The sequence below is a fragment of the Ranitomeya variabilis genome, chromosome 1 (genome assembly GCF_051348905.1).
Source record: "Ranitomeya variabilis isolate aRanVar5 chromosome 1, aRanVar5.hap1, whole genome shotgun sequence".
NCBI classification, from domain to species: Eukaryota; Metazoa; Chordata; class Amphibia; order Anura; family Dendrobatidae; genus Ranitomeya; species Ranitomeya variabilis.
This window is the reverse complement of record NC_135232.1, coordinates 907103817-907122827: the sequence shown is the minus strand read 5'-3', so window position 1 is coordinate 907122827 and position 19011 is coordinate 907103817. Positions and strand designations below refer to the sequence as shown.

The following is a 19011-nucleotide window of genomic DNA, read 5'->3' as shown; positions in this document are numbered from 1 at the left end:
ATTTCAGCAAGCATGTTCAATTCTTTCTCCCTGTGTCATTTCTCATTATTACACATAACATTAATTTATGGACATCTATGGGTTGATTGGGTTGTTACTGATATCGAGTGAGAATTTCATGTCAATAGCACCTTTAGAAATATATTTCCGTAGAAAATGTGTGCAATACTTATTTCACCTGATGTATGCTTCCCTTGAAAATTTCATCTGTACATGATTCTTAGAAGGTCTCCGCACTATATTACTGCATCTGACAGACCAATGTACTATATTAGGGTAGAAACAGATTAATACATGGACCTCTGAAATGATGTGCCATTTATAATACTGGCCTTTATTATATGGCCTCTGTATCCCCTATAGATACACAACTAGCTAGTAGAAGATTGCAAACTAATATAATACCATATAAATTTCATCAATATTAATACAGCAATATTTCCATGAACTGCTACATTTTATGTAGAGGAGCATATTGAGAAAACCACATTTCTATCACTGATTTAAAAATGGGTGTTACCTTATAGCAAAATATCACACATTAGTAAACATATGTAATAACATACAATTTTTTTCTATGAGAATTAATATTTTTCCATATCTCTCAGCATCTGACTGTCCTCCCATTCATCAGCAATGATATTTTTAAAAACATGATGACAGTATATTGGGCTATGTATATTCCCAGGTAAAGTCATATTTGATAGAAATCTACTTAGTAGTAGATAAGCAGTCTACTATACATCTATTGCGGAGATAATTAAGATTTATCTTAATAGAAAACATCCAGCCCATTCTTTCAATAAATATGATAATGTACTGCTAAAAATGTAAAGACCAGTATAATAATACTAAACCACTGTAAATTACAGAACTGCTACATATTAAAAGGTAGCCAAAATCTTAGTTAAAAAATTGATAAAAAATAATAAAGAACACATAAGACACAAACCGACCTCCCTACTTCATTTTGGATAAATGTGTGCTTAATGGGACTTCAGATGGGACAATCAAACCGGTTTCCTTGAAAAAACTTTTCAAACAAATGTAAAAATTTATAAAAACTGCTGAAAGTTAAGGATAAGATGAATATATTTTCTTCATATGAAGAATCAAAATCAATGGCTTCAAAGTTGCCACACGGAAGGAAAAACCTTGACTTGGAGATAGGAAATATTCCTTGAACACAGAACTGAGTTATAGCAGCAGAGACTACACTTCCATTTGTCTCAAAGACATTGGACGTGAAAGTACTACAAAAATTAACAGATTTTTTTAATGCCACTACATATAAACCAATCACTTCTCCTGGGCCATACAGAGACTTTTTGTCATCATCTAAAGATCATATGTAACTTTGTGCTTTAATATCAACATCAGAATAGTAGCTCCCAATAAAATAAAATCAGACTTTAACACTTATATGTTTACATGGAAAATGCTTAATTCCAGAACCACAAATTAAGTTTTTGCCTTCAAGTGAACACAATGTTTTTTTTTGTATTTTTTTTTCTTTTTTTTTAAGTAGAATAAAACAAAAAATAAACATTTTTTTCTGTAACAAGTAGTTAGACAGAGATGAATAATAAATTACATCTATAATTGTATAAGCACCTATACTCTTAATCACTTCCTATTTTTGGAATATGCAGATAAACTGAAGTCACACAATAATGGCGTAACTGCTCTATGCACAACATCTAAGCGCTTCCGAAATATTGAAGCTGTTGGCGAGCCTTCCAGAGCAATAGTACAACAATAGCAAAAATAAGGCATGTCTACAGATTATCAGCATGTTAGGCAGTGGCACATAACGAGACCATTTGGCAATCCTAACACTGTGTAATAAAGTTATGTAGCGCATTTCTCGAATGTAATAAAAACATTCTAATAACAAAAAAAACATGAACACAATATAGAATCTGATCCTGTCATATAGGCTCATACATTTTAAACATGGATATCAAACTCTCGTTATACAATTATGTATGTAGGATTTCCGCAACTGCTTAGCTTCCTAGAAACCCCATGGTGAAGGAGTGTTTTGTGTGAGTACAAGATGTTTCCTTCACGGAGCTTCTTCATTCCCACAGGCCTAAGCCTTTTACACGACTCAACTCCAAACTTTGTTGGATCTCAGGGACATATTCAGTAGCCATCATATGCCCAACTTCTACTTCCTGGGGGGCTTTGGGTAGAATGGAATGAAAAGATGCTGAAGACAATCAGGACCTTTATGCCTCAGTAGAAGAATGACTTGCCAAGTAGGAGATTAAACATCTACCGATGGTTCTCCAAATTTGCGCAAAGTTACTGTTATATCAGCCTTATCTCTTCCGTACTACAAGCCATGGCGTCACTCCCTTGGAATGGATGAAAGTCAGAAAGTTCTAGTTAAATAGCCATAACGAGCAATCATCTAGCATGTGAGGTTCAACCACACCGCAAACTCTTAGACATGATTCATGCAAGCCATTAGTCTGTACAAATATTTGAAATGACACAAGTCATTGGTGCTATTTGGCATGGGTAGAGAAATGTAATGGACATTGTGCATCCGGTGAACTGGTCCCAGATAAGTACTATGGACTTATGTTGATTAAGTAAAGCAATAAGAACAGGTATCTCTTCCGTCCTGGAGATTTCAACAGCTGTGATGACTACTGCCAAATAGCTTGTGCAAGTGGGTAAAAGATGGACTTATGACAAGTAGAAGAAGGTGTATGTAAACATATGAAATCATCTTGTTTTTCTCTATAAATACAAAGTTTGATTATATACAACTTCATGCTTGCATGGTTAGATTTGTCACTGCAAAGAGAAATAAAAATGGCTGTTAGTAGATGTGCCATGCCATTACAATTAAACACTGGAGCTGTCTGTTATGCACTTAATGGGGTCGTCCGGCCTTAGTCTACTAGTCTGCAGTCACTCTACATGGCAATGCGCACATAGCGGGACTGCAGACTTGTGGCCTAAGGCAGGACAACCATAAGTGACTCCAATGTAATAACTGTGCAGATATTGAAATGTAATGGTATATAATATATATTCTATAGCATACTTCCATTATTTTCTCTCGTTTGGCAACAAAGTTTTGGTTTACTGCCATGGGGAGAAATAAGAATACAACAGGATAGGGACGGCACAGTGGCTCAGTGGTTAGAACTGTTGCTTTACGGAACTGAAGTCCTGGGTTCAAATCTAACCAAGGAAAAGATCTGTGCACAGTTTGTATGTCCTTTGCATGGGTTTGTTGGTATTCAAAATACAGAATATACTGGCACTATACAAGCAAGAAAAATAAAATTGAGTTTCCTGGCCAGCCTATGTTTCTCCCAGATGATGACCATTTGGGAAAGCCTGCATTTCACAGGAACAGCCCCCTTTAATTTAGGGACCTTTCAACTCTCCCCAGGTTTTGATTCCAGAAAGATAGGCAGTCACTTTGCAGCAGTTTACTTATCTCTCCTTATACATGGAAAGCATGCATGTACAAGGGGGTGTGGGGCAACGGATGCAGACATAGTTTTCACTTGAATGTCAAAATCTAAAGTACTTAAAGATGACCTATCACTAGGTCAAAAGTGACCAGATATTGTGTTTATTTTATTCCTGCTGCTCCACTGAGTTTTTCACAACTACTTTTATTAAAATCTGCACTACTGACATATGGACAGTTTTAGTTAGTGTTCATTTTTATGATGTTTACATGGGGGCGGTGCTCCCAGGAGTCTATTGGGTCTTGTCTTTAGGCTAACCTTCATAATTACCCCGGTAGTAATACCCTCTATGTAATGAATATAAAAATTAGTATACTGGGCCACTAAATAAAAAAAGACAATATATCTCCATCATCATGGAAGACTTTTTTTAAAAAATAAAAAAACAGTATACTCAGGAGAGCAACAAAAATAAAACAAGACCTGGCAACTTCTAACTTGATGACAGGTCTTCTTTAAGAGGGTATATTAATGCTGCACATTTTATTGCAATCAGTCATGTAACTGAAAACCAGTTCCATTCATTTGATGGAGAATGTTTCTGCAGCACGCACATGGATTCCTGCAAGTTCCATTGTGATGAGTAGGACAGTCACCAACATAGCAACAAATCAGTCTTGTGTGAATCCACATCTAATGTGCATATTAATGAGAGGACGTGGGGTGATAACTGTCAAATTTCATCTGGAAGGAAATGGATTCTGATATGCTTGCATATTATTAAATGCTGAACAATAAAGAGAGATCTCCACATATTTGCATAACATATCATTAATTGCTGTTTATTTCCATATTTATCAAAGAAAAAAGGTAATATATTTGGACTAATCTTCTTTTGATATATGTTTTAGGGTCCTTGTTACACTTACTATTTATTTACTGTATTTCAGGGGTGACCCGCCACTACTGTTAATACATGTAAAGTGTTCTTGCCTGTAGCAGCTAATACAAAAATACAATGTACTGCTTTAAATAAAGTTTATATAAAGCAGCAAATTATTCTGCTCCCGTTATTCAACCTTTGTACCTTAATCAACAGCTCACAACACAATATGGTACCTCCACACAGCTCATCACATAGTATGATGTCCCTACACAGCCCCTCAAACAATATATTTCTACACAGTGTGATGTATCCTCAGAGACCACACACAGGACATCCGCACACAGCCCCCTAGACAGTATGTCCTCACAAAGCTCCCCTACACAGTATGATGTCCCCACAGAGAACCCTACACAGTATGATGTCCCCAGAGAGAACCCTACACAGTATGATGTCCCCACAGAGAACCCTACACAGTATGATGTCCCCACAGAGAACCCTACACAGTATTATGTCCCCAGTGAGCCCTTCATGCAATATATAGCCACACAGCATGTTCACACAAAGCCCCCTACACAGTATGATGTCCCCACAGAGAACCCTACACAGTATGATGTCCCCACAGAGAACCCTACACAGTATGATGTCCCCAGAGAACCCTACACAGTATTATGTCCCCAGTGAGCCCTTCATGCAATATATAGCCACACAGCATGTTCACACAAAGCCCCCTACACAGTATGATGTCCCCACAGAGAACCCTACACAGTATGATGTCCCCACAGAGAACCCTACACAGTATGATGTCCCCACAGTGAAACCCTACACAGTATGATGTCCCCAGAGAGCCCTTCATGCAATACATAGCCACACAGCATGTTCACACAAATCCCCCTACACAGTATGATGTCCCCAAAGAGAACCCTACACAGTATAATGTCCCCAGAGAGCCCTTCATGCAATATATAGCCACACAGCATGTTCACACAAAGCCCCCTACACAGTATGATGTCCCCACAGAGAACCCTACACAGTATGATGTCCCCACAGAGAACCCTACACAGTATGATGTCCCCACAGAAAACCCTACACAGTATGATGTCCCCAGTGAGCCCTTCATGCAATATATAGCCACACAGCATGTCAGCATGTTCACACAAAGCCCCCTACACAGTATGATGTCTCCACATAGCCCCCACGCAGTCTATTCCCACACAACCCCCTTCACAGTATATCCTCACAAAGGCACCTACACAGTATGCTGTCCCCACACAGCCCCCTTAACATAGTATTAAGGTACCGTCACACTAGGCGATATCGCCAGCAATCCGTGACGTTGCAGCGACCTGGATGGCGATATCGCTGTATTTGACACGCAGCAGCGATCTGGATCCCGCTGTGAAATTGCTGGTCGCTGCTAGAAGGTCTGCACATTATTTGGTCGCTAGGTCGCCGTGTATCGCCGTGTTTGACAGCAAAAGCGACGATACCAGCGATATTTTACACTGGTAACCAGGGTAAACATCGGGTTACTAAGCGCAGGGCCGCGCTTAGTAACCCGATGTTTACCCTGGTTACCAGCGTAAAAGTTAAAAAAACAAACAGTACATACTCACCTGCGCGTCCCCCAGCCTCTGCTTCCTGACACTAAAGCGCCGGCCCTAAACTGAAAGTGAAAGCAACAGCGGTGACGTCACCGCTGTGCTGTTAGGGCCGGAGCTCAGTCAGCGTCAGGATGCAGAGGCTGGGGGACGCGCAGGTGAGCATGTACTGTTTGTTTTTTTAACTTTTACGCTGGTAACCAGGGTAAACATCGGGTTACTAAGCGCGGCCCTGCGCTTAGCAACCCGATGTTTACCCTGGTTACCCGGGGACCTCGGCATCGCTGGTCGCTGGAGAGCGGTCTGTGTGACAGCTCTCCAGCGACCACACAGCGACGCTGCAGCGATCGGCATTGCTGTCGCTATCGCTGCAGCGTCGCTTAGTGTGACGGTACCTTTACAGTGAGTTGCAAAAGTAGTCACCCCCTTTGTTGTTTTGCTTCCTCACAACCAGGAATTCTTGAACCAGGGTTCTTTTAGGTTTTGCATCAGTTCATGTAAAGAACATGTCTACAGCTGTGAACATTTGGCTTTCTTTTTATTGTGAAGCAAACAACAAACAGGACATTTCTGAAAATGTCAGTGTGCATAACTATTCAACCCCCTAAAGTAAGTACTTTGTAGAGCTTCCTTTTGCAGCAATTACAGGTATAAGTCACTTTGGGTAAGTCTCCATGGGCTATCCACATCTTGCCACTTGGATTTTTGCGCATTCCTTGAGTGCTTCAGCTCCTTCAAGTTTGATGGCTCCCTCTGGTGAACAGCAATCTTCAATTCAGACCACAGATTCTCAATTGGATTACAGTCTGGGTTTTCACTAGGCCGCTCCAAAGATTTACATATTTCCCCTAGTGTTGCTTTAGCCGTGTGCTTTGGGTCAGTGCCTTGTTGGAAGGTGAACCTCTGTCCCTGTCTCAAATCACTGACTGAAACAGGTTTTGCTCAAGAATATCCCTATCATTTTGCACCAACAATCTTCCCCTCAAATCCTGCTGAAAAACATCCCCACAACATGATGCTATCACCATCAATTTTCACTGTGGCGATGGTGTTCTTGGGGTGATAAGCTATGATGATTTGGCACCAGACATAGCATTTACCTTGGTGGCCAAAAAGTTCAATTTTGGTCTCATTTGACCACAGCACCTTCCTCCATACATTTGGGAAGACTTCCACATGACTTTTGGCAAACTCAAAACAAGCCTTACAATTTTTGTGTGTAAGTAAAGGTTTTTTCTGCCCACTCTTCCATAAAGGCCACCTCTATGGAGTGTACGGCTTATTGTAGTCGTATGGACAGCTACTCCAGTCTCTTCTTGAGAACTCTGCAGCTCCTTCAAGGTTACCTTTGGTTTCTGTGCTGCCTCTCTGACTAATGCACCCCTTGCATGGGCTGAGAGTTTTGGTGGCTGTCCCTACCTTGGCAGGTTTGTTGTGGTTCCATGTTCTTTCCATTTAATGATAATGGATATGATGGTGCTCCGGGGAATCATCAGAGATTGGGTTACTTTTTTAATAATACAACCCTGTCTTGTACTTCTCAACAAGTTTGTCCCTGACTTGTTTGGAGATCTCATGGTGTTGTTTGGTTAGTGGTGCCTCTTGCTAAATGGTGTTGTGGCAATCCAGGAAAGATGTGTATATACTGAGAGATCACATGACACTTAGATTGCACACAGTTGGACTTCCTTTCACCAAGCATGTGACTTATGAAGGCAATTATGAAGGAAATTTAATTTATGTCTATATTTTTCATACTTCGACTTTTTAGTGCTAATATTTCACACACAAATCGGGTTAAAAAAATATTTAAACAGGTTGTAATGTAGGAAAATAGATAAAAAGACAGGGGGGTAAATACTTTCGCAAGCTACTGTATATCCCTACACAGCTCTCATGCAGAATGATATTCTCACACAGCCTGTTTGCACAGTATTAACCCCTTCACCCCCGAAGCTTTTTGCTTTTTTGCGTTGTCGTTTTTTGCTCCCCTCCTTCCCGGAGCCATAACTTTTTTATTTTTCCATCAATATGGACATGTGAGGGCTTATTTTTTGCGGGACGAGATGTACTTTTGAACGATACCATTGGTTTTACCATACCGTGTAACAGAAAGCAGGAAAAAAATTCCAAGTGTGATGAAATTGCAAAAAAAGTGCAATCTCACACTTGTTTTTTGTTTGACTTTTTTGATAGGTTCACCAAAAGCTAAAACTAACCTGCCATTATGATTCTCCAGGTCATTATGAGTTCATAGACACATAACATGTCTAGGTTATTTTTTATCTAAGTGGTGAAAAAATATTCCAAAGTTTGCTAAAAAAAAAATGCGTGATTTTCCGATACCCGTAGCGTCTCAAATTTTCGTGATCTGGGGTCGGGTGAGGGCTTATTTTTTGCGTGCCAAGCTGGCGTTTTTAATGATACCATGCTGGTGCAGATACGTTCTTTTGATCGCCCGTTATTGCATTTTAATGCAATGTCGCGGTGACCAAAAAAAAGTAATTTTGGCATTTTGATTTTTTTTCTCGCTACGCCATTTAGCGGTCAGGTTAATCCTTTGTTTTTATTGATAGATCGGGCGATTCTGAACGCGGCAATACCAAATATGTGTATGTTTGATTTTTTTTCAATTATTTTATTTTGATTGTGCGAAAGGGGGGGTGATTTGAACTTTTATATATTTTTTACTTTTTTTATATTTTTAAACACGTTTTTTTTTACATTTTGGCATGCTTCAATAGCCTCTATAGGAGGCTAGAAGCATGCACAACTCAATTGGCTCTGCTACATAGAGGTGAAGTACAGATCACCTCTATGTAGCAGAAATGCAAGTGTACTTTGAACACCGACCACAGAGTGGCGCTCAAAGCAATCGGCCATCAACAACCTTAGAGGTCTCAAGGAGACCTCTGGTTGTTATGGCAATGCACCGCTGACCCCCGATCATGTGATGGGGGTCAGCGGTGCGAGCAATTCCGGCCGCGCGGCCGGGAGCGCTGGTTAAATGCCGCTGCCATTTAATTAGTTAATGGGCGCGGGCGGATCGCGATTCCGCTCGCGCTCATTGCGCGCACGTCAGCTGTACAAAACAGCTGACATGTCGCGGCTTTGAGATGGGCTCCCTGCCAGAGCCCACCTCAAAGCAGGGGATCTGCCAGCTGACGTACTATGCCGTCAGCTGGCAGAAAGGGTTTAAGTCCCCACACAGCTCCCCACATAGTATGATGTCCCAAAAAGCCAATCTCACAGTATGTCCCCACAAACCTCCTCACAAAGTATAAGGTTCTCACACAGCCCCTGATACAGTATGATGCACGCACAAAGTCTCCTACACAATATGATGTCCCCACAAAGCCCTCACACTGGATGTTCCTATACAGTATGATGTCCCCATAGAGTCCCACACACTGGATATCCTAACACAGTATGATATTGCAGCGCCCCAGAGTCCTGGTCGTTGCAGTACTGTTGCTCCGCCACTAAGGGGGGCTATGGTACGTCTGATGGCACTGAAGGAGTTCATCTGACCAGGTATCACAGACACCAATACATTTCACAGTCTGGCCTCCAGGGGGAGCTAAGGGTACTATGTATTAGGCCACTCCTCACAGTCTGGTAAAACTGGGGGTTAGATAGGAAGTCAGAACAGAAAGCTGACTGGGTTGGAACCAGGCAACACCTTGTGGCAGAGGGTGTTGTAGGGGAAGATTCGGAGGGGTCCCTGTCAGGGGTGGGATCCTGACAGAGGCCTAGCAACCAGAGAGAATGTTACGGGACCGCGCCTGCACGATATAGCGGCGGTACTCCAAGAAAGGACAAGAAGCGAGGTTTATTGTGCTGAGTGAGAAACGAGATCAACGCAACTAGGAGAATACCAGTAGGGGTCGTGCTGTAAGACGAGGCAACATCCTAATGAGGCGCATAACCGGTGGCCGGAACGCCGAGGAAGTACTAGGCTCCAAGCAATACTTCAAACCTACGGCAGGACAGTCAGTTAGAGGCGGGCTGTCTCACCCAATTGACCTAGGAAGACACAGGGGGGTAACAACAGGAGTGGGGCGACGATAGAGTCCCGGAAGAGCTCCAAGCCTCCCCGTCATACGGGTGCGTCCTAACCTTAACACCTGGGGGACGTGGAAGAACATGAGAATCGAGTTGTGAGGGAACACGAGAAACAGACACAACAGTTGTGGGGACTATCCCGTAAGCACAGCAGGGGAGGACCACAACACACAAGCGCTAGAAGGTAGGCACAGATTTCCACCTGCAAAGGGAGCCCTGGATGTGCCATCGGACCGGCCAGGCTTGCGCGGCCCGGTTAACCGTATTCCGGATTGAGGATTCTGAAGCCTTCAGTAAAGATGTATAGAGACTGCAACCTGGTGTCCTCGTTATTTACTGCGACCGGCACTTCACCGCACCATAACATCATCCCATACCTCCACCTTTATTGTACGCCCCTCAGCAGGGTCACGGACCGGGTCTAGCCACCGTGACAACCCCAGAACAGAGACTCAGAGGCCCGGTACCGGGTACCCCTCGGCCCTGTGGCAGTGGGAGCGCTACAATATCCTTTACACAGTATGTCACCACAGAGCTGCCCTCCCTCCACGAATGATGATGTCCTCACAGCCTCCTTACATAGTGTAATATCCCCACCCAGCTCCCCATGCGGAATGATGTCCCCACCCATGCCTTAGGGCATCACATGATGTCCTCACACATGCCCCTTAGGGCACCGCATGATGTCCCCACACATGCCTTAGGGCACCGCATGATGTCCTCACACATGCCCCTTAGGGCACCGCATGTTGTCCCCACACATGCCTTAGGGCACCGCATGATGTCCTCACACATGCCCCTTAGGGCACCGCATGATGTCCTCACACATGTCCCTTAGGGCGCAGCATGATGTCCCTACAATTTCCCACGTCCTGTGAATTAGAACATACAAAACAGCTGCTCTCCTCACCTCATTTCCTCACTGCTCTGGTCTGTGCTGTGTATTGAGTCACAGCTCACGTGATGTAATGACGTCGCAGCGCCGGCTGTGTTCTCAGACACAGTGGCTCAAAAGAATTAATATACCGGTGAAAGTGAGACACTGGGCAGAGGGCGGCCGCTTAGTGCGGGGCACAACTAAATCCAGCCTTACGGCTGTCTTGGTCTGCAGGCCGCACCGGAACACTCAAAGGGCCGCATGTGGTCCATGTGCCGCATTGTGCCCAGGTCTGCTATATTTAATAATTGATATAGTGCCAACATATTCTGCAGTGATGTACATAAATGATAATCACTCTCATTCTAAATTCCAAGTGAAAGTGGTCCAGTCTTTTGCTTAAAGTCTGAAGTTGCCATATGTGAATTGAGTGAGGCTGCACACGTCTAGTCGGAATGTGGCGGGAAGTACACAAATCGCATACTTGCCATTACATCACCACCTGCACTCGCCATCGATACCAGAGAATCCTGACAGCATGCAGAGCACATGTTGTTAAGATTTAGAAGTTTGCAGTCACATAAATTGACTATAGACTTTTAGAAACAGACTGGACAACCCCTTCAAACTAACAGAGAAACTCCGTTTAGAAATAAGTTGTTGGTTTAATGAGCTGATCATTATGGGTCCATTTCATTGAATCTCTGGCAAACAGTTAGTTTTGCGTGGTCGATTCAGGTCCTCCAGAATGGGAGCTGCTTTTACCAAGTAGCTCTCCATTCTGTATCCTTACGGTAGGGGCACTCTCTAATTATGAAACAACTTGTTTTCTGCAGCTAGAACTATCATACTAATGTCTATAGCTACGTCTATTTCTAGATTTTTCTCTTTAAAATGGCCTAGCTAGTTCATTTAGGAATTATGTTATTGCTATTGGAGTTTTCTATGTAAGTAATTTAGACTATGCTCTTCTGTATATACCTTATTAGTTATATTAAACTTCAGTGACAGCTTTATCATTTGTTTTCTGCATTAACACCATAATTCTCAGCAAAACTGCATATACTGTGGTGACACTGAGACTTGAGAAAATGAAGAAACACTGTTCTCCTGATATACACAACAATACCATGCCTTAAAAAAACAGGTTTCTAAAACCTTTTGTGAATTTTTTACATTTGTGATGGCATCAGCTAGCGGTAGTGGAGACTTGTGGTGCCGCATGTCTGGGATATTGTGGCATTTCTTAAAAGGAATCAGCTACCTCCCATGAGAGTATTCACCTGTAGATATTGTGGAAATCTGCAGATAACTTGTGTTGAAATCAAGCCTGGCTGGTTTACTTATATTCTCCCTGCAGCCGCTGGCTCCAGTCATCAGGGCGCTGCAGGGAGCTGATAATCACCACTTTCTATACAATGAGCGTGCTGTTATCACTGCCCCTGCACCCCCACTGACATCCTGCTCTGTACATTCACATCCAGAAAAGTGATTACGGAGAGCCCACTTTATATACATAGAACGGTGAATGTAAAAGCCCCGAGTACCGCCCTGATGACTGGAAGTGAGCAGCTGCAGGGAGAACATAACGTCATTTTCTTGTTCTTCCAGTAAACCAGCCAGACATGATTTAAAAGCTATTTACCAGCAGATTATCCCTATGTCTGCAGGTAAATGCCGTTTTTGGAGGTGATAGGCTCCAATTAAACTGTATGATGTGACTTCTTGAGAAATGAGATATTCACTAGACAGGTCCATACAATTTCTTATTTTACTTAAATTTTATGAAACTTGGATTAGGCATCATTGCCACTTGCCATGGTGTAACATCTATATTGTAACTTTACACACATGTAGGAACAGCACAAGTCTCCTACTAACCCTAACCTAAAATGCTCAGTCCCTTATCCCCAATATTAAATTCTCAGCATACAATAAACAAAATCATGCAATCAATAACATATTTGGTTATGGTTATCAATAACACTAAAATGAGCAGGTCCTGATGTAGTGCACGTCTCCTATAGTGTCCTCACCTTCTGCCAGCAGCCGGGCATTGGAAGTCCATCTGGTCCCTGTTCAATCACACAAGAATATAAAAGATGCCAAGGTTACACAAGCTGCATACATCAGTGCCAACTTATGGGTGAGTTTGTAACTTTTCAGATGTATTATCACTTAGTCATACTGATTATTTTGAAACCAACACATTTGAAAATATCAGGGAACCTCTCATGTTTAGAAATGCTATAGATCTGCAGATACTGGGGTAATATGCAGGTAAATAGCGCTTAAATCCTGTGACTTACTAGGAGTGCAGCTAAAGGGAGAAAATAAAGTTTTAATCTTTCTGTATCCGCTCTCTCTGAGTTACCGGGGCAGTGAAGGGACAGCCTTCTCTGAACCATATGTGTGCAGCGTATTTGTGCAGAGCAAGATGTCAATCAAAGTTGGGGAGTAACTATAGCAACGCTCACAGCATAGTCACTCAACTGCATCGATCCGGTGACTCAGAGAGAGCAATTATAGGGTGATTAAAACTTAATTTTCACCCTGTGGCCACACTTCCTGTAAGCCAGCTACATATGATTTAAAGTGAACCTGTCACCAGGAATTCCGATATGAGGTAAGGCCAGTGCCTGTAAACCCTCGTATACAGCATTCCAATATGCTGTATATATGCCCCCAATCTGACCTGCAAGACAAGAAGACCTTTTATTATACTCACCTATGGGGCGGTCCAGTCCGATGGGCGTTGCTGGTCTTGATTCAGTGCCTCCTCTCTTCTTGCGAGCACAGTACTCCAGTGCGCATGCTCAGGAAAAGGCAAAAAAGTGGCAATGCATGCGCCATGCAGTAATTTACTCTGTCCTCGACAGGGCAGAGAGAAATACACCTGCGCAGGAGGAGCACGATGCCGGTGTGTACTGTGTGGATGACGTAGGACACGTCATCCACATGAAGCAGAGAAGGAGGACATCATCACAATAAGAGATGAGGTGCTGGATCAAGACCAAAGTCACCCATCGGACTGGACCGCCCCATAGGTGAGTATAATAAAAGGTCTTCTTGTCTTGCAGGTCAGATTGTGAGCATATATACAGCATTATAGAAAGCTGAATATGAGGGCTTAGGGTATGTGCACACGTCCGGATTTCTTGCAGAAATTTCCTGAAGAAAACTGGAAATTTTCTGCAAGAAATCCGCATTTTTTTTTTGCGTGTTTTTTTCGGTTTTTTTCGCGTTTTTTTAGCATTTTGCAAGCGTAATTAGCTTACAGAATGCTAAAGTTTTCCAAGCGATCTGTAGCATCGCTTGGAAAACTGACTGACAAGTTGGTCACACTTGTCAAACATAGTGTTTGACAAGTGTGACCAACTTTTTACTATAGATGCTGCCTATGCAGCATCAATAGTAAAAGATAGAATGTTTAAAAATAATAAAAAAAATAAAAAAATGATTATACTCACCCTCTGCAGACAGCCAATCTCCTCAGCGGCGTCCGTTCCTATAGATGCCGGTGTGGTTCAGGACCTTCGATGACGTCGCGGCTTGTGATTGGTCGCATGAGTCACATGAGCGTTCACGTGACCAATCACAAGACAGCGACATCATCACAGGTCCTGAACCACAACATCTATAGAAACGGAAGAGAAAGCATGCACCGGAGAGGCGGGAACACTTCGGGGGGCATCAGAGGGTGAGTATAGGACTATTTTTTATTTTAATTCTTTTTTTTTTACCAATTATATGGTGCCCAGTCAGTGGAGGAGAGTCTCCTCTCCTCCACCCTGGGTACCTACCGCACATAATCTGCTTACTTCCCGCATGGTGGGCACAGCCCCGTGCGGGAAGTAAGCAGATCAATGGGCTCCTAGGTGTGCCGAATCCCCGCAATTCCGCATTTTTAAGGCCATGTGCACACGTTCAGGATTTTTCGCATTTTTTTCGCGTTTTTTCGCTATAAAAACGTGATAAAAACGTGAAAAAACCGCTTACATATGCCTCCTATTATTTACAGGGTATTCCGCATTTTCCGTGAAAAAAAATCGCATCGCGGAAAAAAAAGCAACATGTCCATTAAAAATGCGGAATTGCGGGGATTCTGCACACCTAGGAGTGCATTGATCTGCTTACTTCCCGCACGGGGCTGTGCACACCATGCGGGAAGTAAGCAGATTATGTGCGGTTGGTACCCAGGGTGGAGGAGAGGAGACTCTCCTCCACGGACTGGGCACCATATAATTGGTCAAAAAAAAAGAATTAAAATAAAAAATAGTCCTATGCTCACCCTTTGAGGGACCCCGAAGTGTTCCCGCCTCTCCGGTGCATGCTCTCTCTTCGGTTCGTATAGATGGTGTGGTTCAGGACCTGTGATGACGTCACTGTCTTGTGATTGGTCGCGTGACCGCTCATGTGACTCACGCGACCAATCACAAGCCGCAACGTCATCACAGGTCCTGAACCACACCGGCATCTATAGGAACGGACGCCGCTGAGGAGATCGTCTGGGTGAGTATAACCATTTTTTATTTTTTTATTATTTTTAAACATTCTATCTTTTACTATAGATGCTGCATAGGCTGCATCTATAGTAACAAGTTGGTCACACTTGTCAAACAGTATGTATGACAAGTGTGACCAACCTGTCAGTCAGTTTTCCAAGCGATGCTACAGATCGCTTGGAAAACTTTAGCATTCTCCAAGCTAATTACGCTTGCAGAATGCTAAAAAAAACGCGAAAAAAACGGGAAAAAAACGCAAAAAAAAAATTCGGATTTCTTGCAGAAAATGTCCGGTTTTCTTCAGGAAATTTCTGCAAGAAATCCGGACGTGTGCACATACCCTAATGAACATGTTGCTTTTTTTTCCGCAATGCGATTTTTTCGCGGAAAAAATTGCAACATTTGCACAAAAAATGCGGAATACCCTGTAAATAATAGGAGGCATATGTAAGCGTTTTTTTCGCGTTTTTATCACGTTTTTATAGCGAAAAAACGAGAAAAAAATGCGAAAAATCCTGAACGTGTGCACATGGCCTTACAGATACTGGTCTTATCTCATATGAGAAAAACCTGGAGACAGCTTCCCTTTAAATGCTATTTACCTGTATATTACCCCTATATTTGCAGGTACCATAAATAGCATTTCTAGACATGTCAGGTTCCCTTTTAAAGATGACCTATTGTTTAAATTACGGTAGATTTTTATTCTAAACTCTTTCAGATTTCCATGTCACTATCTATATTATAAAAAGTTGAAATCTATCAATTTTCCCAGTCGACACTAAGCTTAAAGGGGTTGTCCACCTATGAGAACATTTTTTTAACTTAAATTTCATGAATTTGGGGATAAAAACTATATTTGGGCTTCTTTAAACGTTTTGCACTGTTTGCCTTCTATAGCCTCTGTGCTGCATGACATTTTACTGGCTGCAGAATGAGTTACCACTGAGCATCCTTCAGTTGGCCATATATAACAGTCAGAAAGGAAGTTTGTGTTTTATCTGTCCTTTCCCATGCTCCCGATAGCTGATCAATGACCATAGACAGCATCAATGTTTAAATTGTTTAAATCAATCAATTTTAAATACCATAAATCAATTGGTTCAGTGGTTTATATTTTCTACTGTTCACATTTTACACCAAACAATCTGTTGTATTAAATCTCCAGGTCATTGCGATCATGGGGATATCTAATATATGTTTTTTATTATATATGAAATGAAATGTTTTCTGTGTAAAAAAAATATTTTTTTAGTATTTGTTGACGTAGCGACTTTTTTTTATACATATTTAGATTTTTTTTACATTATTTGGCCTTCAATAGATCATAAAATATCTATGAAGAACATTTTTTTCTCTTATTGTTTATTTTTTTTCACTGTAACTGAGGCATCCGTAGGAATCCCAGATACAGGGATAAACAGCCTTCTGCTGTGCCACGCATGACTGGAAGATCTAGGTCTGCTAGGATTCAGGACAGAGACCCAGCTATCATGTGATCTCCAAGCCCTACAGAAGCATGAGAAGTGCCTATGTTTCTCGTCACTGCATAGTGCTCACTAAGCGCCATTTAACAAGCAAAAGAGTAGACAGAAGTGGTAATAAAGTTCTTCTATCTCATTCTCATGGTCCACAGTTGTGTTTGACAGCCGGGATCAGATCGTTACCTGCTCGAGTGTACGTGCATTAAACACGTGCCATAAATTTACAATGATGCAGGGTTACAGCCTGTAAATTTGCATTGCTTAGTCATTATCTGGCTAAACAATAAGTCATTAATAAGTATTTTTGGCTAGTCATCAATAATAGATTCCTCTGAAACATATTGATGCTATAGCAGGGCTATGATATTTTGCGTACACTTGACCATGTCTGACAAGTTTGGCTGGTGCTGACATGTCCATAGTGATTTCACCAGAGTCATCAGATGACAGCTTCTCCTTTGATTTCTTTTTCTACAATCAATCTTTTTTATAAATTCATCTTAATTCATTTCTGGATGGTAACTGGGACTAAACTAGTAAAAAATGGGAGATTTGTATTAGGATTATTAGAGCACATACTCTAAGACTTTCCAATACTAGAAAACAAACCCATGAAGGAAAACTCTTCTAAATTTTACCATTACTTCAAAATGTTGTTGCTTGGAATCTGATTTTATTTTGTAACACTGTCACTTATGGTCTGCTGATTTATGTCAAAGCTACTAGAACACCAGTTCCTACTTATCATGCTCCCATCTTGTATGAAATATACATTTGTGAAAATAGTAATAGTTTATAGTAACAGTACCCTTTACACCCATTGTTGTGATGATGAAAAACTTTGTGATAGAATATTTCGCCAATTTTATTGTACATTATTTAAAGGGGATATGTCAGTAGGATCAACCCTCCTATGTCTTCTATAAGGGCTTGTAGGTCATAGGAAGCTGAATAACTTGATACCCTGATATCTATTATTCCAAAGAAATCCCCATTCTTCTTAACATGTAAATAAGCTATTAATATCTATGGGCCGGACACAGATCTGCATGAGAATCTGCCTCCAGAGCTTATTACAACTGAAAGGGGGTATTACCATTGGGAGGCATGTAATGACTAACAGTGTGCTCTCCTGATTTATATGTCTCACACTAGTAACACCCCCTTTCATTAAAATTATTCATTAAGGTAATGAATATGTATGTCTCTCCACTCCCATAGGCGTGGAGTGCATATTCATTATTGAACATGAGCAGGCCACGTGATCGCTCGGCCGGAAGAGCTGCTGGCGCCGGAATAAATGAGATGCAGTGCCACCGAGGGAGCACAGGCAGGTAAATAGGATGGGGTTTTTTTTGTTTTTTTTAACAGGAATCATACATACACCGATAGGGGATAAATAGCTATACATACAAGGATAGGGGATAAGGAGCCATACACACCAGAACAGCGACTGGGGAGCCATGCATACTAGGACAGGGAGCCATGCATACAATGACAGGGACGGGGGAGCCATGCATACAAGCACAGGGATGGGGGAGCCATGCATTCCAGGACAGGGATGAGGGGACAATGCATGCCCTGCTTATACTCAAGTCAATAAGCTTACCCAGTATTTCGTGGCAAAATTAGGTGCCTCGGCTTATACTTGGGTCAGCTTATACTCAAGTATATACGCTAATAAAATAATGTGGATATCTCTGGAATAAAACATAGGATTGCAGATATCAAAGTATCATTTTATTGACCTTCCTATGACCTACATGCCCATATACATGTTCTAGGATGGTTAAGCCTACGGACAGATTCCCTTTAAAGGGTTTGGCTAATTATAACATTTGATCATCATTCAAAGGATAGGATTAATTATTTATGCTGTATTCAGAGATAGTCAAGTACAGTACTAGACTATCTCAATAAGTCCTATAAACGATAAACTTAAGGGTGGTCTTTCTGCTCTACCATCTCTTTATTAAACTGGGAGACTTCACTGATACAATTCTTAAGATTAGTGAAAATCTAAATGATTCAAACCCCCATTTTCATATAAGGTGAGAAGTTGTTATGATGAGCCAAACCCTAAATAAAATCATTTGCATGGTCTTATTCAGGCAACATACACCAAATATTCCAATCAAACCCATCTTCAAAGA

The 19011-nt window shown here is 41.8% G+C and overlaps 1 protein-coding gene across 3 annotated transcripts in view; it reads right to left on the bottom strand.

The window, feature by feature from the left end:
• Window positions 1-1522: 1522 nt before the first annotated feature.
• The window catches only part of COL25A1 (collagen type XXV alpha 1 chain), a 643948-nt gene continuing 626459 nt past the window's right edge, over window positions 1523-19011 (bottom strand). For all 3 annotated transcript variants that reach the window (XM_077278990.1, XM_077278988.1, XM_077278989.1), the window contains 2 exons: window positions 12906-12944; window positions 1523-2811 (listed from right to left, as the gene is read on the bottom strand). In XM_077278990.1, coding sequence (XP_077135105.1) covers window positions 2809-2811; window positions 12906-12944 — 42 coding nt within the window. In that variant the 3' untranslated portion in view covers window positions 1523-2808. The remainder of the gene's footprint in view (window positions 2812-12905; window positions 12945-19011) is intronic.